Source organism: Buceros rhinoceros, unplaced genomic scaffold (genome assembly GCF_000710305.1).
Source record: "Buceros rhinoceros silvestris isolate BGI_N320 unplaced genomic scaffold, ASM71030v1 scaffold6141, whole genome shotgun sequence".
Lineage (NCBI taxonomy): Eukaryota > Metazoa > Chordata > Aves > Bucerotiformes > Bucerotidae > Buceros > Buceros rhinoceros.
This window is the reverse complement of record NW_010394771.1, coordinates 51,281-74,854: the sequence shown is the minus strand read 5'-3', so window position 1 is coordinate 74,854 and position 23,574 is coordinate 51,281. Positions and strand designations below refer to the sequence as shown.

The 23,574-nt window shown below is 45.4% G+C and overlaps 1 protein-coding gene across 1 annotated transcript; it reads left to right on the top strand.

Moving 5' to 3' along the window:
* Positions 1–836: 836 nt before the first annotated feature.
* Positions 837–15,005, top strand: ADRA1A (adrenoceptor alpha 1A). The gene is made up of 2 exons (XM_010145313.1): positions 837–1,719; positions 14,494–15,005. Exons 1-2 carry the CDS (start codon positions 837–839, stop codon positions 15,003–15,005), a joined length of 1,395 nt encoding a protein of 464 aa, XP_010143615.1.
* The last annotated feature ends 8,569 nt before the right edge of the window (positions 15,006–23,574 follow it).

Below are 23,574 nucleotides of genomic sequence, written 5' to 3'. Positions count from 1 at the left end.
CACATGGGAACTACAGCAGTAAGCGAACGTTGCTTCTGAGAATCACATTGTTTATGTCTTTGTCTCCTTCAGGGGGGTGATGATCTCCAAGGAGCACAACACTACGCACCGTTGACACAGCAAACTTCGCTGTCCCCTTCAGAGCAAGCCAGAAGCTGGTGTTTACAAATTTAATTTGCAGTCCAGGAGCTCAAGTGACAACTGCTCCACAGCATGGAGAAGCTTTGATTGACACTGCAGACTCTGAAGATGAGTAGTGGCAGGTATCTCGAATGACATCGCTGAGCAGAGACAGCAGCAGCCTCCCCCTTGACAGGTTTCTAAGCCAGTTGTGAGGCAGGACCAGGACTTACCAAAGATAATTAAAAGCATCAGTGATTTCCTCTTGGGAGAAACTTAAATTTGAGGCCCCTTGGAAAGTTTATGTAACTTAAATATTGAATCTTCCCCAAAAGGCAGAAATGATTTTAACCTGCGATTTCAATATCTCTCACCATACAATCCTGGAAAGTAGGATAAATACTCTCAATTTTGTGTAGCCTCACTTCTGCACCCCAAGAAAAATGCAAAAGCATTTAAAATTTACTTGGAAGCGGTGGCTATTAACAGTGCTATAGTGGTAAATTCTCAGGGAGAAAGGGAGACTTTCTAATGTGGTTCTGGATCCGTCTCATTGTTCCTGGTGCTGCACTTCTAAGATGTTCTTAAAAACTCTTTTTCTCAAAGCCAGGCAAATGTTGCCTGTAGGACCTTCTGAGAACTGATCTCATCACTCTTTCTACCTGCAAAGGGAGTGAGGTACCTCAGCCTTGCATGAACATTATCAGCCCCTCACCATGGCTTTCCTCCCTGGAAACTCCTCAGACTGCTCCAACTGCACCCACTCGGTGGGGCCGGTGAACATTTCAAAGGCCATTTTACTAGGTGTTATTCTAGGGGGGCTGATAGTTTTTGGGGTTTTGGGCAATTTTCTGTTTTTCCTCTCTGTAGCCTGCCACAGACATCTTCAGAGTGTTACCCACTACTATATAATTAACCTGGCTGTAGCTGACCTCCTCTTGACTTCCACTGTCCTGCCCTTCTCAGCTACTATGGAGATTTTGGGCTACTGGGCCTTTGGGAGAATCTTCTGCAACATCTGGGCAGCCGTTGATGTCCTTTGCTGCACTGCTTCCATTATGAGCCTCTGCATCATCTCGATAGACAGATACGTCGGGGTGAGCTACCCACTGAGATACCCGAGCATAGTGACAGAGAAGAGAGGCCTCCTGGCGTTACTGTGCGTGTGGGCGTTGTCTCTGGTGATATCAATCGGGCCTCTTTTCGGCTGGAAGGAGCCAGCACCAGAAGACGAGACCATCTGTCAAATCACCGAGGAGCCTGGCTACGTGTTGTTCTCTGCTCTAGGCTCCTTCTACCTCCCCCTGACTATCATCTTGGTGATGTATTGCCGAGTGTACGTAGTGGCCAAAAGGGAAAACAGAGGTCTGACTTCTGGTCTGAAGACAGAGAGATCTCATTCCGAAGAGGTGACCCTGCGGATCCATCGTAAAAACGCTCCTGAAGCGAGCGGATCAGCATCCAACCCCAAGAGCAAGCACCATTTCTCAGTGCGTCTCCTCAAGTTCTCCAGGGAAAAGAAAGCTGCCAAGACCCTGGGAATAGTTGTGGGCTGCTTCGTTCTGTGCTGGCTCCCGTTTTTTGTAGTAATGCCTCTTGGTAAGTAAAGCAAACCCTCTGCCTTTGAGAGCACCTTCCCCAGGGGGAGGGCTGTGTTTGTGCCTGCGTACGGTGATGCTCAGCAGAAAAGCTCTGAGGGAATCATTTTCTATTGGAAAGCTGTCAAAATCAAAACGTTCCCCATCACAAAACGATGAACGTACAAAACAAAAGTCTCAAGTGAAACAAACCATCTCTGCTTCAAAGAGAAGCACTCTGAAAACAATGGGAAGGGTTTAGTGCTCCTTCCCATGCAGAAAATGTCCTTTCAGAACTAGGACTGTTAGTTCTGATCATCTCTGCTACAGGAACAGTATCTTTAGGGGTGTGTGTTTTATCAAAGTTTGCAGCCAGTCCTTCAGGTGACATAAATATGTAAAAAGTCAAGATACAAATGCATTCAGGATCAAAGTAGCTGTTTACAGACCCAGGGCCAGATCTCCTGGACTGCTCAACACCTAAAAATTCCCACTATACAGAAAGAAATCAGCTTCCTATTGGGAAATTCACACCAAGAGGTTCCACACTCCAAATAAAATGAATGTTGTATTTTTTAATTAACCATATGACCATTCAGAAAACAGCAGTGAGGATCCTTCAGACTAATTTCCTGCTTCTCTGGCTAGCACCTTTTGGGGGAACCCACTGAGCCCACTGGCCAAGCACCAGCCTCAGCTGAATCTGAACATTTATTCACTGGTTGTAATTCTAAAGGGGAGGAAAGTTGGGGATTTGTTCTGCTTTGCTATCACTGAAATGTAAAGAAGTAATTAGAATTTTAATTAAACCTTCCTCAGTCAACTTTGATGCGATTTCAGGATTTAAAAGCAGAATACTAATTTCCTACCTATATCTGAGTGGGGCGTATGTGACACATCACACCAAAGCTGGTTCTGCAGCAGCTGTACTAACTATTAGTTCTTGAAACACAGAACCTTAAATCTGTGACTTGCTCAATTTCAGTAGCTTTTCTTATGGAAAGGACTTGTGCTTCTGGGGATTTTCTTTTTTTTTTTTTTTAAGCCTCATAGGAAGCTGTTGTTTTCCGATTAACCGCTGCTGGATTTACCAGATTGCTTCACAAAACCCTGTCACTAATATTGCCATGCAAAAAGACCCAAAAGACAGAATCTTTTCTGTCAGTCAGTACCGGGAAGTGCTGGAGTAAGAGAAGTAGATGGTTCCTAAGGAGGAGCCCTGGCTCGGGCTGTCTGGGGTGTCAGCGTGTTGGAATGCTGGTTGCCAAGATGCCTGAAACATACCCAAAAAGGGTTTGCGAGAACGCGCCAAACACTTCCTTTCATCTGCAAATGTGGTTGCCCATACAGAGCTGTTGTTAATTAATTTGCTTTGGATGTAAGAAATTTTCTGGACTCAAGAGTGGCTTTGCATCTTTCTTTGATCCTGTATAAGGAAACTTTCTTGAGGTTAGTTTCCTTGTCTTTACAGGGTGACTATGTTATTTCTAAAGTATATTTGCTACTTTTGCTGAAAGACAAAAAACCTTTTAGATAAGTGGCGCAACACACACACACACCCCATGTCTTCAAAAAAACCAAGAAAACATCTTGAGGCAGGTGGTCTCACCCAGAGAAGATGGCCTATGGCGCAGATGGCGCAGAACACTTCCCAAAAGACAGTAGCCACTTTCAGACCTGTTCTGCAGAGAGGTGAGGGTAGGCATAGGGAGGTGAAGTGATCCAGCCAGGATCACACAGCGGATCAGGGGCAGAGGGCAGGCTTTTCGGATAGGCAGAATTCTGAAACCGTTGATAGCCAGGGAGTCCACAACGCAACCAGCTGGTCAAACAGCTTTGTGGTGCAGAAGACGAGGTCTGCAGCTTTGTGACCCTGGGATGGTCCTGTAAATGGTCCCATCAGCCAGGCTGCCCTCTGTGAAGGTTGCTCATGAGACAAGCTATACTACTCAAATCACTTCAGCCAACTGGCAGGTGCTCACCCCTCCGTGCAGCAGAAGTTCCCCAAATATACGTTTATTTTACTGTGATCTACAGCATCTTCAAGATCCCCACATCTATTAACATCAACTCTACCAGCCAAGAACCACTTTAAAACACGAAACAGCAGGCTTGTTAAACTGTGTAATGCATGGCGGTAGAAACTTTTGAGGTGTAGGTATGGGAAGGGCAAGAGCGATAGAAGGGTATCAAGAGGAGAATAAAGGCACAATATCTGTGTAGGCAAATGCTGCTGAAAATAACTGGAGAAACAACTTGAGTATCCGTGCCCTGTAAGACAGTATCTTAATTGAAATTGTGTGTAAAGGTGCCAGCTGCAATCTGTGTAAGTGATGTCTCACCTTCTTGGATGGACTTTCATCCCAGACAAAGGTCTGTGCAAAGGCTCTCAGTCCAATACGCCTTCTCACTTGGCTTTGATGTGTGTGGAGCAAGCCAGGAACGATAATCCTGTTGCATGAAAATAAGTGAGGTTAAGATTTGCTTTTTTTCTGCACGCTGGAATGTAAACCCACTCTTCACAAAGCTAAAACTGTGTCAAACAAGCTGGTTTTCCCAGGAAGAAGTCAGGTTCACTCCTGCGTGCACTTTCTCTCTCTCTTTGCAGCTGACCGGTGGATCTGCTCCTAGTCTCAAAGCTTTGCTCTAAAGACTTTTTCAAACTCAACATGCCTTCACAAATTCTTTTAAAACCCTGTTGTCCCAACTAGATCTGCAGTATTTTTATCCCCCTAATAAAATCTCAGTTCCTCTCTAGACACGTAGCTTTCCTAGCGCTGCAAGAGGTCCTTTTCTGTGGCAGCTTAGAGGAGGCTTAGGCTGACCGACACGCGGGTAAGAGGATCAGTAGGCACCTAAACAGGAGGTCAGGCTAAGAGCCAGCAAGAGCTGAGGGCCTTTGCCTATACCCCTTCGCCTCTACGTAAGACACTTGCTCTTAAAGAGCTCCACTTCTGTCACTGCTCCACAGCAGTGCAAACCTGATGGTGTAAAGTCCTTTCTTTAGTCTGCAAACCTTCCTTTGAATTGCTGTTACCCCAAAAGAGCTGTAAACCCGTTGATGAATTAACTTCATTGGGGGAATTCTTCACTGACTTTTCCTATAAATGCATCATGTCCGATACTTTAGCCCTAGTGTTAGGCTGCAATAGGCTAATACTTGCACCAAGGAGACTACAAGAGCATCCTACACCATCCAGGTAGTCTATTGTTCTACGGGAGGGTGACAACAGCGCAAGCAGGAGCCACACCCTCCCCAAAAGCATGCCCTCACCCTGCCTGAGCAGCAGCAGGCAGAGGTGGCGTCAACAACAGCTTCAGCTGACAGTCCAGTAATCAAACACAAAACAACAAAATAGAGCCAGGAAGGAACAATCCCGAGTTTTCTACATCACTCAAAGCAGGTGAAGGGGAAGAGCCTCACCTTGTATGTGTCTCCTGAGCCAGTGGGCAGAGGAGTTGTGGGCAGAGGCCACAGATGAGCCTCACGGAGGCAATTAAGCCTTGTTGGGCACTGGCACTCTGCCACACATGGCACGTTTCTTCCAGTTCTTGTTTTCCTCTTGCAATTGCTAGAAGGGGATATAGACAGATACAGAAAGAAATAGTCAGGGCTAGAAGGGTCTGGAAATTCAGTGCATGTAAACTCATACTCAATATCGCCCTGGGAAGTGGTGCCAGCTGACAGAGCAACCTTTTCCTGTCGCTGGAAGACACTTATGGGTCGCTCTGGGATTTCTTCGCACAGTTCATTTTCAGCAACACAGATGACGGTGCTTGGAGGTTGTTTTGAAGTGAAGCAAGCACAGAACCGATGAGAAAAAGGGCTGGGATATTACAAAAATGGTCCTAAGTTGGGACTGAGGGTTCATCTTAACAAATCCTTCGAAGCGGCACCACAGATCTGTTTGTTGTCCACTTCCTGTGGCAACCTGGCTTCACTCCTTCTTGTTATAGATGCTGTGGTCAGAAGCAGAAAGAAGAAAAAAAGGGAAAGTCTGAGCCAGGATGTCACAGGGGATAAAACAGCCCAGACTACTAAACTGGGCAAGGGAGAGGAAGGCTTTTAGCGTTTGTCAATCATTGTCATGACAAAGAGAGCAGAAAAGAGGATGCGCTGGAGGGTATTTACATTTATAGTAGAGTAGTAAATTAGTCTTGTGAGCTGACACAAACACTGTCAAGGGAATCCTCTAATCCTGTTTATGTGCCTGTCTGCAGCTGGTTTCTAATTACTATTTTGGGGGGTTTTTTTAATGGAGTCAGAGAGGATGACTCTCTCCTTTCACTAGAGGTAAACCAGAAAAATAAAATGCCGTTTTCTATCTCTGCTATTGATGCATTCTCTCAGGAGGTCGCAAGGTGAGGAGTAGGAGCATGCATTGATGTCTGGAGATGGTGGATTATCCGTGTGTTTTCCCGTGATGTTTACGTTTGTTGTGTATATCATTACTTGTTATATGTTTTAATAAGGTGGTTGATTTAACTATGGCACCTTGCTCGGTCTCCAGAGAGAAACTGGACTGGTTCATACCCAGTCCACTCAGCTGTAGATGGGAAACTTTTTTTTGGAAGTGAAAGGTGGCCAGACTTGACAGAAGAGCTGCAGTCATTGGTTATGTTACTGGATACGGAAATTCATTTACCTTAATCACGCTGCTGAAGCGTGATTGACCTGTCCTCTTCTACGTTGCAATGCTGGGATGCCGCAGAGCTTCCATTTTGCCTAGTAGGGTACAGTATTTCCCAAGGGATGGCCTTCCAGGACCCAGCTGATTTCGGGTACCAGTAAAAACCACATCATACAGCTTTATGGCCTCTTGCTCTTTTCAAGATCATCTGAGTCTTCATTCAATGTGTTCTCCCACCAGATCATGTTCTGATCAACTCCCAGGGTTTCTGGATAAACCATCCTGCATCCTGCCCACTTACTGTCCAAGTAACTGGGCTTCAGACCACGGCCCTTTGTCATTGTGAACCAGAATACAGCAGTGGGGTCAGGGAAGCAAAGCCAGGGTCTCTGCTTCACCCATAACTTACTGCAGCAGGAGTTCAAATCTTGCTGCAACCTTGAAGTTTACACCCTACAGTTCACTCGGTCCCCTCCCTCCCAGCTCCTGCAGACAGTGGTGTTTTAGTGAACAACTTCTGGGAACACCATTTCCCAGTAACACACAGGCTGCAGCTGGTGTGAGGTTCTGAGAGCAGTTTAAATATGGGTTTAGGGTCGTTTGGGGCACAAAAAGGCAGTGCTCAGGGGTAGGTCTCATAGCAGTAACTATAAGCACAGGATCCTCCTGCCCCTCCTACCCCTTTACCTGAAGGGCAGAGAGTAAGGCAAGCAGCCCATGCACTCCCTTGACATCACCACGGCTGGGTTGTCCAGATATTCAGAGAAACAAGGATCTGGATCCCCTTTCTTTCCGTTGTTCAGCTGGTAATTATAAAATAAAATGAATAAAAGCTGTGACAACCTAACCCTCAATATAATTTTCATATCAGAAAATGCTGAACTCCAGCCATGGAGAAAATATTCAGAGCTAGATTCCTCACATTAGTATTTCAGTGTGTTCTCTCAGTGAAAAAGAGAAAAAAAATAAATAAAGGTTAAAAAAAGTCAGAATAAAGCCTCAGCTCATTCTCCGGAGCACAGGTCAGGGAGAAGAAATCCTTGAGGCCCGGAGCACAAGTGTGTATGTTTGTTAATCCATTGAACTGGGAGAAAATAAGGTTTTTTATTTCTTCTTTTGCTAAACACAAGGGGTATTTTTCATAACCACAGACTGGAAAGGCTTTGTTGGTGTAGGCTGATAACTCAACTACGCTGAAGCCAATGGCAAAGATCCTGCTGACATCCCTGTGGCCAACATTTCTCCACCGCCACCAAGTCCCGAAACGTTGCGTCCCACTGACTCATAACACAGCAAAGCAGTGGAAGGAGCTGGCGATATTAATAGCCTTTACGCTGGAAACAAGAGGGAGAAAGCGCGGCCGCTGTGCGGTGTTCCGTGATTCACGCCGATGACTCTCCTGCGTGCGCTACCTGGCAGAGGAGGTTTGTCTTCAAAGTGCTCCTGCTTTGCGTAGTCACCACTTTCAAGTCCTTGGAGTAAACAAACCAGGAATGTAATTTTTCACTCCCTCACTCTCTAATGTCATGGTGCAATTTAGGGTGTGCTAGTGATTGAAGGGCTATGAGTGATTCTCCTACCCCACCCGGAAATGTCAGGATTTGTTGTCAGTTTGGATGCAGAAGGGAGAGATACGCAGCTTTTGCTGAAGATAGTTCCTGTCTTACTAAGCACGAGGACTCCAAAATCACGACCAGCAGCCGCAGAGAGACAAACTCATGAGTCGGGCTGAAGCAGACTCACCTTTTCAAGCCGTTCTCTGAACCACCCGCTTGGGTTTTGGTTTTCATTTTTAAAGGAAAGCTAAGACTGCGTTGTAAGTGCATGACTCCTAGAGCGAGGGCTTCGGGACAAATATCAAATATCTCAAAAATGTGAGCAACAAGGTCCAGACTCATTCCACTGCAGTAACAGCACGGGAGCTGGAATTTCAACGGCGATGCAATCGATTTGTAAAACAATGTCATTATTTGGGTTTACACGGGTAACAAAACCTCAGTTTACCTTCCCATGGTTTTTTATCAGCTTTCTAAATCTGCCCACAGTGAATCTGGAAATAGTTGCTTGCTGAGATGTTTGCTCTTTGCCAGAAATACCAACCATCCTAAGCGGGTACAATATGAAGCAGAGCATAAATCAGGTCTGAAAAAATTCCAAACAATCAGAGCATCGCTCCCAGACGGACCCATTGCTGTGGCCTGTCCTTTCCACCTCTCACCTCTGTCCCATCACACACCCCCTCCTGATGCCCCAGAGATCTGAATTCAGGCCCTTGCGAAGAGAAACAAACTCTCGCTCCTCCTTCTATGTCTGTTTGTTACGGGTCAGGGATAACTAGGCACAAAGTCTCTCCCATGTTCCACTTGAACCAGCAGCAATATTCCAGGTCCTGGGACAGGCACAGCTGTAAACATGCAAGACTTGGCTCACGTCTACGAACCGCTGTTCTGCATTTGTTGCATTGATTGTACAAACCCCAGAAGCATTTCTTACTGGTCAAGTGTTCTTCAATCCCATTTTTTGTTCCCACAGAAAATACTCACCATATGGGAGCAGCAGAGCGAGACGCGCTGGGAGAGCCCAGAGTGCAGCTGCTGCGTGTCTGCGGTGATACACACACACACACACTCACATACATATATAAAAATATCCTTTCCAGAGGGCGCTGTGCGTTTTGACCCGAGATGCAGTATAGAATGCCAGTCTTATGGAATAAAGTTCAGGGCTAACATCAAGCTTGGGAATACGGGATGTCCCTCATTTATCAATGTTTGTAGAGCAGGCTGCCTCACGAGAGAGCGAGGGTGGGGTTAATCCGTGTGGGGACATCAGTGCTGCTGTGCTTCATCCTCGGGGTCTGCTGGCGCTTGCTCTGGAATAGCTGCTGCCCTCCAGCTCCACCCCTTTAGGGCCAGTCCCAGGACCTAAGTCTTAAGCTTTGCCTCCCTGTAAACCCACCCGCTATCCCTGTTTCCAGCTCTGTGAATACAGAGGTGTAGTCCCCACACGTCAGAGATGCTAGAAGGTTTGCTTGGCTTCTGCATGAGGTTTACAACGGGTCCTTCTGACCCACTCGGACTCTTTACGCCCTGGTACAAAATCCTTCCAGCCACTGCTCAGTTCTCAGACAGGCTCTGCTGTTGTTGCTTCCTCGCACCAGCTCCTCACACCAGCTCTGTGTCCACAGGCGTGACGTGACGGCTCTGTGGGTTACTGCTGCTCGCTCCTCTCGGTGGGAGCAGCCCTGATCTCACCCCTGCACCAGGGCAGCCATACCCCCTGCCTGCTTTCTCTGCTCCAACTCAGTCACCAGATTTGTGCCATACGACATAGAAGGGGGAGAAATGTAGCAAAACCTCAACAGAGCTGCTCAAGTGAGGAGTGGAGACGGATTTTAACACCACTCTGGGTCCACAGGTCATAACAAAGTGTGGGGTCTTGTTCCCATGGTGCCGACAGAGACAATACAGAGTAAACAAATAACACAATTTTCTGTAGTCTGGCAGCTTCTAAATCCCTCTTCGCTGTGCATCGGTGAAATGACTCATGACATCAATACTGCTTCTGAAGCAACCTATAATCAAGCAGCTCTGTAACTTCTGACAAATCACAAAGTCAAATTACATCTTTATGTCTGAATTGGCACTTACTCACCAGGAGGTACGTGGAAAACTTATCTCTCGGATCTGAAGGAACTTTGAGTTGACAAAGAGGACAATAAATGATGAGGGAAGAGAATGCAATCCTGACATTTTCAGGGGCGAGTGATGAAAGACTTAATGACAAAGGATTTCAGGAGGCTAATAGAACATTTTATTTTATTAAATTTTCATTTAACAAGCAATTGAATTGTGCTACTGACACTTGAGAGTCCTCAACCTTTTGAAACCAAGGCAAGAATTCAAGCATCATTCAGTCAATCTACAGCTCAAAGGCAATAAAAGGTCAGCTGAAGTTTTCTTTACTGTCCTTCCCGCACAGGCTGCAGGGGGACAATGGAAGATGGAGCCTCTAAACTGTCATTAGTTTTGCCACTATTTACCATTTTGTTCCTGACAGCATACTGGGGAAGACATTAAGGCCTGTGAGTAGGTTAGAGAAGTAGTTTTAAGAAAGAAAACTTTTCTCAGCTGCTGCTCTGTTAGAGGATTCCTGTCGGCAGCACCTTATTAATCTATGATCACACCTAGCCTGGAGTGAGAGAATTGGAAAAGCTTGCTCTGGCCAATGAGGTGCTATAATAATTCTGGTTTCTCTGTCCTGGCTGGTAGTGGGCAAGTGTCCAAACCTGAGCTGGCACTAATCGGCAGCCACCAAAGTGGGTAAGGGCTGAATGGACATGCCCCTGAGCTGCTGACCCCAGTTCCACCAGATTTCTTTGTGCTGCCTGGCTGCTCCGCAGGAAGCAGTTTTATACGGTGTATCTTAAAGAAGAGAGAACTTACCACTCTGCTTCATTGTTTAATCTCATGGTTAATTACAGTCATTGTTTAAAAAACACCCACAAAGGCGATGTTTTATTTCTAATTAGAACTCACTTGAGCTGCCAGCCACTGCCCGTTGCGATGTTCCAGCCCACTGCGCGATCCACTTTATCACCAGGCTTAGCAGTGCTGTCTGAAAGACTCCCGCTCGCTACCCGATACATCAACCACTGATACCCATCATGACAGCAACATCACTGAATATTAAAAGCCTGGAAGAAAAGAACACATTCTTAGTATTCTGCGGAGAGGAACACGATTCCCCAAGGACTTGGAGAATACAATATTTTTCCTTTTTTGCCTGATACTCTGGAAGCCAACAGAAAAGATCAGGGAAAGTTTCTGAACTATGGAGGTAACGAGTTGTCTGCAGGAGAAGGGCATCACTTTCTGTGGCCCTTGGAACAGGACATCACGCTTCTACAGAGGCACTAAGCAAATGCTGATGTGTCACAGTTCCTCACAGCAGCCCTGCAACATACAGATGGGTTTTGCTCATTAGTCAGAGAAGATACAAGAGGTGAAATATTTTTTTGCCCTCTACACAATAATTCAGTGGTTCGAGGTTTAGACATGCAGATCTTGAGTTACATTGCTCTGGAAGGAAGCAATATCAGCTGTTGGCATAAGTAAGGACAGGGTCCAAATTATTTCTGCTTTGCTCTTACATCCAGCTGTTACGTGTTTAGTCCGTTCACTTATCACTTCCAGCCTCTGCCCTTTCAAGATGCTACTGACACTATTTCTTCCTCCTGCCATTTGTGCACAGTTCCGTTCACAGGACAGCACAGGACAGTTAACGTGAGGCCTGGAGACAGAGCTTTAGCTGCTCTAATCTTACGGAACGTCACCGGTGGGCGCTAGCAAATGCACAACGGAGCACAGCTACTGTCCTACAGCCCACGTTGTATCCACCACTGGAAAGAAAGTGTTAAAGACAGAGTGTGATGGGCTCAACAGATCGCAAAGTTTTATGCTGTTAAAGCTTTCTTTTCACTGCCTGTTGTTCCGAGGCATCAAGTCTCTACACTGATGAACCAAAAAAGGTTACACTAATAAATTAGCATGCAGATCCCCACCCCAAAAAAAGAGCAAGACACAGACTCTGACACTGGCTGTTTTCTATTTTTAACGGACTTTGGCAATGCACTGACATTCCATTTAGAGTGAGCCAGAAGTTGCAGCAAACAGGAATTGTTATTGTTTACCCATTTTTACGCTCAGCTCACACAGCTGATTCCCCAAACCGAGATTTGTTTCACTTTTGTCTTAACATAAAAAGGGGAAAGCAGTAGATATGCTGCAGTTGAGTGAGGAAGTAAAGAAAAAAATGGTGCACGATTCGGGCATTTAGAAGCCTTTCGTTATTTTTCATCTGCCAGTGACTTCAGCCAGAAGGTTCTTTGAGAATGTTATTCAGTTGTTTTTCACTAAAGGAAAGCAGCATTAATTTGCTGAGAAAAACTCTAGGTTGTGAATATGCCTGCTCGCTCCTGCTTAACTGCCAAACAGTGTTTGCTTTCTTTAGCACAATGTTTTTGATCTTAAAAACTGGTTGATATTGAAAGTAATCATGGAAGTGTTCTACCTAGCTAGCCTGGAGCAACGCAGACGCAATCACGGAGGCAGCAAGACTCGTGCTTGACGCCCAGGTTGTAACTGGGGTTGGAATCCAGAGTTCAGCTGCTCCAGTACGAGGAGCGAGCTCCTGTGGCATGTTCTGCAGTGGTGTTCTGGCTCAGTCTCCCCCCTCTGCTGCTCCACCACACACCAGATGGGCTGGGTCTTAGGCGACTTCTCCCAAGTCAGAGAAAACTGGAAGGCTTCTCACCCCATCACATCTCTTCCTTTCTTCGCCGGCAGCAGCATGTCCTCTGGGCCCATCAGCTCCTCTCAGCAGGTAGGAGCTGGTACCACGGCAAGAGGACACTGCTCTGCATTTCAGCAGAATGAGCAAGTCATTAACCACACTGCACTATTTGTGTCTCTGGTTCAGGAAATGTTTTGATAGATTCTCACATAGGCAAAAACACCCTGAGAATTCCTCTCTGGCTTTTCCCACTTGATCGTATTTACTGCACTTGCTGTTTGTTTGACAAAGATGGGAAGAGAGAGATTCGAGCCGAAGTGCAGCAGCTCTCGGAATTAAATAGAGCACCCTCTGATTGCAGTATTAGTGTTTCCTGAGCTGGGGAGGTCCAACAAACAGATGGATCGCTGTAAAGCTGCTTACAGACGTGGTTGAACCGCCGAAGATGGTGAATGTATCAATGCCCAAATCTTCCACACGTTTTTCAACATGCACCTGCTTACTGGGGGAAGCAGGAAGACAAGTGTTTGCCAGTGCTAAAAGTTCTGTTTTATAAACTTGACTATATAGTCCCAAACAAGCTAGATTAATTTTTCAAAAACTGGTCTTAGAAGTGGTCTTATCACTTATTCCCACCCCAGCATCACAGAGTTTAATTTTCTGGTTCATTCACATTCAGACAATATTGTTTTAATTTCTAAGCAAAGAGAAGCAAGAGAGTAAGAGAATTACAGCATCTTGTTACAGGGGCCACTTTCCAGTGTCATTCAAAAAAAGCAACAACTAACCGAACAATTCTCCGTAAGCAGCAGAGTCAACTCTTAGATATCTTACCTACGTCTCTGTAGTTTTGTAATTACAAATCTCCACGAGTAAATCTCTTAAGCAGTTACTGACATCCTATGCAAACCATTTAAAGTTAAAATCTTGCTCATAAAAGCAGTAGGAGCGCAAGTAGTAGCTAAACAAAAACTAAAGGTTTGTCATTAGGAAAAATTTCCCAAATTCCCAAGATTTTACATCAGCAGATAACTCATAATTAAGTCGTAGGTTATCATATATCATGAGCAGGTTTTTTAAAGGGATATTAGTAACGTTATTTAATTGTCATTTTTCACGGTCACTTGTAGCTGGCTGCTGTTGTGCCAAGAGAGTGAGGACTAATGAAAGCCCAGATTATGGCTCTGAGATTATATATGTATACATATATATATATGTATATGTAATGGCTGCCCATGAGTCCCTCTCCAGTGCTCATCGATGGAAGACGGAACCTTTCCTTTGAGTTCTCTGGATTTCAGATGCATTCTGTGAGACAGAAAAATGTGGATAGTCAGATTTTCTAAAGTTTTCCAGGAAAAATGAGCACCTGTACTCGATCATTTCTCAGACTTTCAGCTGGAATGCAGTCAACTCAGTAATCCTGCTTTTCACTTACTCTTCTGAAGTGCGTGCCTCTTCTGAAGGGCTTCTGAAGTGGTGCCTTTTTCTTTCCATTTGAAACCTCTTTTGATGACCTCCTAGATCTGACTGTTGCTCAGCTCGCTAATCTTGAATTAGAAGCCCCGGAGGAAGCAATTTTCCCCTGTCAGTTGCTACCAGTCCTCTCGCCTGCCTCTCTGCCGGTAAACAGGAGCACAACGCTTGTACAATAAAAGAGATGTCTTGAACTGGTTTCTGATGGAACATCCATGTAAGTGCATGGCACCATACATTCTGGAAGACTTATTCTTGCAGGAATTGGGCTTCGAGACATAAATTTTCCAAGACAAAACAGAATCTTATTTCTTTTTCCCAGTGTTTAAGTTTCTTGGGTTACCTGCGATTTCTCACTGCTTCTGCCTTAACACTCTCTGTATTTTCCATTTTAGGTTCTTTCTTTCCTGCAATCAAACCCCCGGACACACTTTTTAAAATAACATTTTGGCTTGGATATTTAAACAGCTGCATCAACCCCATAATCTATCCGTGCTCCAGTCAGGAGTTTAAGAAAGCGTTCCAAAACGTCCTGAGAGCGCAGTGCCTCCCGAGGAAGCAAGCAGCGAAGAAGCAATCCCCAAGCTTCAACCTCAACCATCCCACCAGCCAAAGCATGGGGAGCGGCAAAGGGGTGGTCCGCATCCCCGTCGGCTCGGGAGAAACCTTCTATAAGATCTCCAGGTCGGATGGGGTCTGCGAATGGAAGGTGTTCTCCGCCGTGCAAAGCGTGCCTGCCAAAACCGCCGTTTCTAAAGACTGCACCGCTGCCAAAGCGAGGAGTAAAGGTTTCCTCCAGGAATGCTGCTGTGCGGGCGCGTCGGGGCACCTCGTCCACGAGAATTGTACAGTGCCAACCATTAAAATACACAGCATCTCCCTCAGTGAAAACGGGGAGGACGTCTAAAGGACTGAAGGGGCCCAGCGGCACAGGCTGGCAAACTCGTGGCTCTGCTAATGGGATGTCACTCTTTTTATTGGGAAGTAGAGGCAGATACACAACAAACGAAAGGATTCAGGTGAAACAAAGAGCTCTGTAGAACAGAGCCAAAGCTTAAGGAGGGATGTCTTAGAGTGCTGGTAGCCTGCATGAAGCCTCTTAAAGACAGTGAAAGGCTTCAGTGGACGGTGAGCATGCTGCTGTCTTCCAGGACTGGCCTCTGCAAGGGATTTGCCTGACATTTAAAGGCTTTAATTTTCACCGTATTCCTGTTTAAAAGTTCCTACTGCTCTGATTTAGGTGCAGTGGGGGAGAAAGAGCAAACCCGGGAGACCCCGTGCTGGGTTCAGCATGGTTACTTTCAGACAGCTCCAGATTTAGAGCCACTTTGTCGTTGTGCCCCCCCAGAAAAGTCAAACCTCGATTTGACAGCCAGGAGAGCTGAGGTTGGGACACTCAGGTCTTGGGACAGTCTTCACAGAGCTCTGCTCGCTTTTCAGGAAGGGACTATGGGCAAGAACACTTTCCTTCCACGTCTTGCCTCTTTTCTCCCTGTCCAGGTCGTGGCTTGGTGAGGTTCTGCACGCCTTTTTGAAGAGAACAGGCAGCTCTTTGGATTTGCCTCTTCAGCTGGGCGGCCTTGCTGGGCCCCGTTCCTGGGCTGCCCCAGCTGGGGAGCTGGTCTCCTGCAATGCCCACAGGGCTGCTTGTCCTCAGCCTGTCTGGACAGGCAGTCACTTCAGCTCACGGGGCATAGCAAACCCGCTCTCTTGGCTCTTGCCTGGCTTGGAGTCGCTCTAAGGTTCCCTTTGTGCTGTGGATTTCAACAAACTCCATTGCCGAGGGAAACCTGAGCCAAGTGGCTGCCCACCACCTGGCTTCAGAGACCAACCAGACCTTTTCTTTCGGTGCAACCAACCTCCCAAATCTCCGGACAAACCCAAATGAAAATTTGCATGAGTCCTAGGTTTGTTTGGAAAGTCTCTGTGCTTTGATGCAGGTCTAATAAAATTCAAAACTAGGTAAATCATCATCAAACAAGGCTCAAAGAGGTCACTTTCACTCCTCCATTTGTTTTCAGTGCTCTAAGTCCAGCAGGGACTGGCTTAAAGCCTCAATAATTCCTTGCTCAGGTGCTTGTCAATCAGATCGGTGACACGGTCCCTGGAAAAGCTGCAGACATTTTGCCGTCTCCCTGCCCAGTGTTTTGCTACATTCCTTTTCTGGTTCCTTCAATACCAAGCGCTCTAAGCTCTCTATGAGGTACTGGGTACCCTGGAGTCACGAACTTTACCCTCGCTCTGAGCAGTGGGAGTTAAGCACATTAAACGACTTAAGAACGTACATCCCCATGAGAAAGGGCCATCCTTTAGGAATTTGGGAGAAAAGCATTTGGAAGCATGTTATATTTTAATACAGCTAATCCAAATAAATAAATAAATAAGCTGTTCGGCATCTGGAAGAAGTAGTGGGAGGAATTCTCTGTACAGTATTAGAAATAAGCGGCTCTTGACACAACTCCGCCCGAGCCTGCCAAGTAAGAACACAGCTTCTTGAAACAACACACATGCTCATGTCCCAGTGTCAGCTCCTGTGCTGAAGATCTACTGGCTGGAGAAGGGAAGGGTTTAAGATAAGGTTAGGTTTTACAGTATAGGGCCTCGAAAGCACACCTTGATGTTATTGATGAGGAATCATAGTTTATTCATCTCTCGTTCGGAGTTAAGAGGCAGAACAAGCCAGCTAATTTCACCTCTACCCTTGGCCCTGTTCTCAGTGCACTGAAATTATTGCGCGATACCAGCACTGCTGGGAAACCGGTTACAACGTGCCCATTTACAGATCTCGCAAATCCTGCGGGATCAAAAGTAAAATCTGTAAAAAGTAAGACGCACGTCTTTGGGTAGAGTCATATACTTGTCAGTAGTATTTGCTCAGACACCACCAGCCTGATGGAGCTACGTCAGCAAACAAGTCCTAGTAAAGTGGCATTTTGGGGGGGGGGAAGGGGGCAATAACAGGTTCTGTGTGGGGTGGTAAATTTTCCTTGCAGCATTTGCTGCCTCAGACATATGTCTTCTACGGGGGTTCCAATTCTAATATGTCACATCAGGCAGAGCACTTGCATCTGCCAGCCTTCAAACCAAGGAATATGTGGTGACAGTGAAAATGAAGCTAACGGTTCTCAACTCATCCTGCAGTGGTCCTGAAGACATCGAGAAGATCTCAAAATTGGAAGCACGTGTTTTCAGACCATTAAGTTTTTGTTGTGTTTGGTGGGTCAGGGAATGGCCCTGTCTTCTTCTTCCTATACTTGGAAAACAAAATATCAAGCTTAGCTGATGAGCTGAAGAAATAGTTATTTGTTCTGCCACATGAAAGCTGCATAAGATACAGAATGTCCCAAATGGGTTAAAATTAGAGAAGAATTCAAGTCAAATCCCCAGACCCAAATCTTTATTTATTTCCAAAGGAACGTACTCATGAACAGCAAATCTGCAGCTTTGTCCCATTTTTAGTTTAAATAAGAAGCCCACCTCACCTCTTAAATAATCTCATAGGATCTTTCAACGAAGTCTTGAATTTGAAACCAGAAGTGTTGAAATACCATGAAAAAAAATATTCTCATGGTACTTCAAGCCAAGACCAGAAGAAGAAAAGCTGGAAATCTCATAAGAAAGTCACGTGAGACTTGTGGCTGAGGTTTTCAGTCTCACGGGGTTCAAATACGTGGGACATTTATTTGAACAAAACCTGAACTCTGAAACATTTTGAAAAACACCCGTTAAATTGAGCAAAACTAGCTAGATGTAGAACGTCCACTGCACACGCTTGCTGCCACACTCTGTGCCTACACTTATTTTATAACTTCGACCAGTAAGGTCACTTGTTCCATCTCCCCTTTGGAGCTGGGAGATTTCCACAGGGTCTCTCCAGTAATTTTAGATTTGTGGAGGTCTCATGGCATCAGGCAGGGAGTTGTCGTGGAACTACACGTAGCTGCCGCAAGTGGGTTAGTCATTTAATTCCAGAGCAATTCTGAAGCAGCAATGTAATCTGAAACTGTAAGAGGAGGGTAAATAAGTCACCGTGCTGCTGGCAATGTCTGGAGAGACAGACACGGATAGTCACTGCCATCTTGGTGGCACAACACTACTGCCTGTGAAAGACGGGCCTTAGAACGGTGAAGTCGTGGTCTCATCTTCAACCTATTTTGTTTTGCCTGTCATCAAACAGATGCTAAATGTCCTCTCTCTGTCCAGTGGCTCTGAAAAGCACTCAGACCTCAGCATCAGGGGAGGCTGGTCCCAGCTGCACCTCTGCTGCTGTCACGTTTGCCAGCAAAAACACACACATAATTTGTTTGGCTCACTCAGAGAATTTCTGCATGAAAACTGCCCCGTTCCCTTGTTCAAGCAGGGTCATAGGCGCTTGTCATCTTGATGGACTTTTGGACTGACAAGTCTCAAAATCCATAGAAGGAGTTCTAGGAAGAAAAAAAAAAGGGAGGCAGGAAAAAAATAAAAAGGAGCACAGATTGAAGCAGCCCATATTTTTCTGTTATTTAAAGTGAACTTGGCACTGGTGGAAGAGCTGCAGCCACAGAGGCTGAGTGTATCTGCCTATCTAAAAAGCAGTAGCAGACCAAGAGATTTCCCAGAGGCCCGGCATCTGTTATCACTTGTAAAATCTTTCTGCCATCAGGACTCTGTGATGTGAAGCACCGCAGGAGCGCAGAACAGAGCGCAGAGGCTGGCCAGATGGGAAGCAAGAACAGAGTGGAGTGCCAGGGTTCTCCCCTCAAAGCCCCATCCAGCGTGGTCACTGACCTGTCCATTGACGTGTCCAGACTGAAATCTTTGAGGGACCTGCACGACATCCCACTGCCCCCTCTGTTCAGTGTTTTCTGGGGAAAGCAACAGCCAAGATTTCCATGTTGAGCGGAGCAGATAGATAGTCTCTGCTGCAAAGCTCAGGAGCTGGAGCATCATAGGGATGACTTTAATTTATGCAGGTCGAGGTTAAGCAGATCACAAGTCTCCCTTCCTCGCAGGGCAGGGAAAGTTCACTATTCCAGTTTACACAGTTAATGTTCATTCAGATTTACTGTCTTATGTTTTGAGGGGTCATGCACTCTGTAAGATTATTCAAATCCCAAAGACTTGAGATCTGCCCACTATAAATATCTCCTAATTTTTTTTCTTAATTTTGTTCTGCCAAGTCCAAGGATAAAATATGTATTGTGCAAAAAAATATTTTTCTTTGCCAGGCTTTAATGTCTTGAATTTCCATGGCATTGAAAAGAGGAAAGATTAAGCTAGGAATATTTCTTGCTTTTCTACTCATCAGAGTCAGCAAAAGGATTTCACAAAGCTGCTCAGTCTAACTTGCAATATTTCCCTGCCTGACTGTTTCGGTTTTCTGAAAGGGAACAGTTACATGCTGGAGCATCACGTACTGATTGAAGTCGGTTAAAAAAGGTCTTATTGTGTTACTGAAGCGGGTTGTTTAGTTCTAGGTGTGCCTGTGAACCTCCTGACAGCTAATGCTCATGTCTGAATGGGTTTTTATGACGAAGTCCCTTTTAAGATAAAGCTACTGAGGCACAGAGTGACTCAGTGATTCGCTCAAGGAAGGTGTCAGCTGTCCCACGCTGCATCCATGCTTGGTAATTAGCTCTGTATCCTACTCAGAGCTACCTTTATCCCCTTCCCTGTCTTAGTATTGTTTGGATAAGCAAGACAATGCTGAAACCCAACTCAGCAGGACAGGCTGTTGACACCAGTTATTTCTGGAAGATTTCTTCTGACAACAGAGCCAAAGGGGAAAGCCGGTTGGTCTTCAAGATGCTGCACTAAAGCTCAAGGCATATTTGGGACCTTCAGCTCACAGTGTCTCGTTTGCCAGAAGGAAAAGGTCTCTAACAGCTCACTAGAGAACTGTTGTGATGGGGCAGCTCAGCGTGTCGCTCTGCCTTCCTCCAGTCACCCTTCTGCCCAGAGCCTTTAGGTCTCACAAGCATATCAGCCTTCGGAGCCCAGGTGCCAACTAGCACTTTCTGTGAATGAATCTATCCAATATTTATTTTGTTTCTTGCCTGATTATAATGAGACTCCGAGGGAGAAGGTTAGAGACTCTGGCCAGACTAATCCTGCCTTTTCCTATCAGTGCACATAAGTAAACTGAACCGTCTCCATCTGTAAAAGGGAGCTAATCCACGAGCATTATCGACTGTTTTTTGAAGGTATTCCCAGACAGATGGTTTAATACATGACAGGATTATGGAAATCCAAGCGAATACTTGTGGTGCACTAAAATAAAGATCTTCCACGCAGCTTGATAAATGTAATTGAATCACTTGTTCCCCAGGAGGAGATTAAACAATTGTATTAGGATTCGAGTAAAATGTCACGCCTTCTACGCAGGGCACGCTGCGTATTGCTCATGCTGACAGAGGAGAAAAATAGAAAGAGTGAGCTGGGGGAAATGAATTGCTAAAGAGGAGAGCTATGTACTGCAAGCAACGAGCGCGTAAGAAGTTCCACATCTTGCAGTTCCACAGCGTGCTCAAAGATGCACTTAATGCAGGAGACTGTGAGTTATAGTGAGCTCAAACCCCAGCTGCGAAATAGCCTCTGCTCCAGCAGAGAACGTTAACGTTCAGAGCGTTAACATCTGAGTCAAAACGTCCAAGTGTTAATACTGAAAAGCAAAACCGATTGTCCCGTACTCTTTGTCTGGGGCTGAGTGGACAAGTCCTTCCTGCATCGATCCAGATTTCCCTGTGAGCTGCAACATCTCAGCCCTTGTAAACCGTTTTCTGACGGGAGACGACGCAAACCCGGCCAGCATTTCAGCAGGTTGCCACTGGAAATCAATTCCACTCAGCTAATGATCACAGCATCATCGTTCGGTGATACAAAACCTTTGCTGACTGTCGCTGCCTGCTCAGTTCTACTTGCCAGTGTCACAGCTGCAGGAATTGTGTGCGAGCTGCCTTGGGCTTTTGCAGCTTTGCCAGTCTTTGGTTGCAAAAACATTTTCTTTTTCTCCTGTCTGGTGCAGCACTTTGCCTGCATGAGGTACAGTTTTGGCTGCCAGTGCTTTTTGAAGATGTCTCTTGAAACGGGCTCTGCATTTTCTGAACCTGGTGTTCTGATGTCATTGAATTTTCTACATGCTGTTTTTAAAGGCCCGTTGTTTATCATGCGGCATGTTTGAACAGTCAGGCTGAACAAAATTGAATGTATATAAAATATTGCTCAGTGAACAAATAAATTATTGGGGGAAATGTGCACTTTGTGACATGTGAGCAACAAGTCTGTTTCCTTGTTTGGGTTTTTTTTCTCCAAAAGTATTTATCCAGAAGTGACACTCCTTTCCTTTTCTCTCTTTCGACGAACACTTCAGGCAGAGGATCTGGTAGACATTCCAACCCATAGCACTGATCTCAGATCAGTGTGTCCTTGTGGGACAAGGCAGAAGAAAAATAAAGGCACCAAACTTGTATTTCTACTATAAAAAGTTATAGTTCAGGTTTTGAAAAATTTTGAAAGGAGGTTGAAAAGTTCATTTGGGCCCCAGATCCTTACCACGCTTATTCAGTCTGCTTACAGTAAAACATCATCTCCCAGATGAAATCCAGCCCATTTTGTCATATTCCTTATAAACAAACACTAAGAGAACAATCCCTGTCAAACCAAGAATGTAAATCCTCTTTAGGAAAGATGGTGCTGAATTATTATTTTCCAGGATTTATACAGGGAGAACTGAGACACAGAGAAGACAAGATAGATTCCCAAAGCAGCTGACACACGAGGAACCTGGAGAGCCCTGGCTGCAGCTGTTGCTGGCGAAACCCTCAAAAATTTCATCCTAGGTCTCGGGAAAACTCTGGAGAAAAACTATAATTGGGGAAAAAAAAAACCCAGTTGCCCTCCTGCTGCTTTCTCAGGTCTGTTCGTCCTCTTACAATGTGCATTCAGCCTGTAGCACTTTGTATTGCAGCAGAGCCTGGGAGCTTCAGCTAAGGGCTGAGATTTGGTCCTTAGCCCATACAGACCTGGCTCTGAGAACACCCTTCTAGACGTACAGATGGGCAGGAAAAAGGTTGCAACTAGAAGCGATGACTCACAGTGTCAGGATGCCTTTGTGATCACTGGATTTACTTCCCTATAAAACTAGGGGAGTTATTTTTCCGCAATAGTAGGAAATGTGCATTTTTGCTTGGCAAATATACCACACACCCAGCTCAGTCACCGTTACCGCAGGACTGTCCCAGTCTTGGTAACGCGGCTATAGGTGCTTCCTCTGTTACAGGACACACTTCCTCGCTGCAAACCTGCCATGTGAGGAGAGGAAGGAGTTACGTTTTCTGACATATTGGATGGGGATTTTATTTTCCTAACTGGGTCATGATTTTCTGACCTTTTCTGACCTCCATTGCACTGTGTCTAAACTCGCCTCCGCACAATGGCTGTGACATATCCCAACTGTCCCAGGAATGTTGAGCCTCATAAAATACCATCAATGATTTTTGAAAAGCTGACATATGGCAGGAAAAACCCCAACCTGTTGGTGCATTCGTTTCATTTCATTACAAGTACCTTTCACCCAAGCCCTGACCACGGGCCAGCACAGCTACAACCCTCACTGCCAAGAAGCTCTGCTCAGGGCCACTTCTGAGGCTACGATGGGTTATTTCTCTGCCTTGAGCCGTCAGGGTGAAATAAAACACACAGAAATTTTCAGGAGGTCCTTGATTTCCTCTAAAATTACATAATCAAGAGAAAACCCAACATTTCCTCTGTGCCCAGCTCTGCTCTGCACAGTAATTTCAGCACAACATCTGAATTACAAAAAAGGTTTAAGCAAATAATGGAAAACGCTTCTTGGATCCATCGACAAACTCTAGACCTGCTCTGTATTTTCTTACCATTACAAGACACGGTGTTATAGACAGCACAGTAGTTAAAGCACCCTGAATGCAATTCCTGTAGCACACTTCAGTCAAGTATCTCCAAGCACTTTTAGAAACATTTCTTAATTAAACCTTTCCACTACGGAAACTGCTTTATGCATATACCCTCCACAGTTCCCAAGTGTTTCATGAACTTTAACTTAATGTAGCTTTAAATTAACTCTATAAAAAGGTAAAGTCATCCTCCACTCTGGTGTGGAAGGAAGCACCTGGTTTAGTGCCTACGTTAACACCACACCACAGCTTTGACAAGGAAATGGCTATTTCCTTCACCAGTGAAAACTTCAAGGGAAATTCAAGAGGCAGAATATTTCTGCCCAAATATAACTTTGGCCAAAGAAACACAGTCCATACTAGTGTGTTTTTCTGACTGAACGCGATATTTAATAACCCGTGGACGGGTGGTGCTAATGGGACAGCTTCGTCTCCCAGAAAAATTCTGCTAACTCTCTCAAGAACCATTGAGGCTTTTTCATAAAGATTCAGGGCCCACAAGAAATTTTATGACAGAATTAATCATGGTCCCCTGCAGGAAAAAACTCTTCACACCGCAGC

What these genes read in the sequence shown, in the direction of transcription:
- ADRA1A (XM_010145313.1), top strand. Translation starts at nt 837, where the DNA reads ATGGCTTTCCTCCCTGGAAACTCCTCAGACTGCTCCAACTGCACCCAC. An exon ending in TTTTGTAGTAATGCCTCTTG is followed by an intron (nt 1,720 to 14,493) that starts GTAAGTAAAGCA and finishes TTTCCATTTTAG; the next exon opens with GTTCTTTCTTTCCTGCAATC.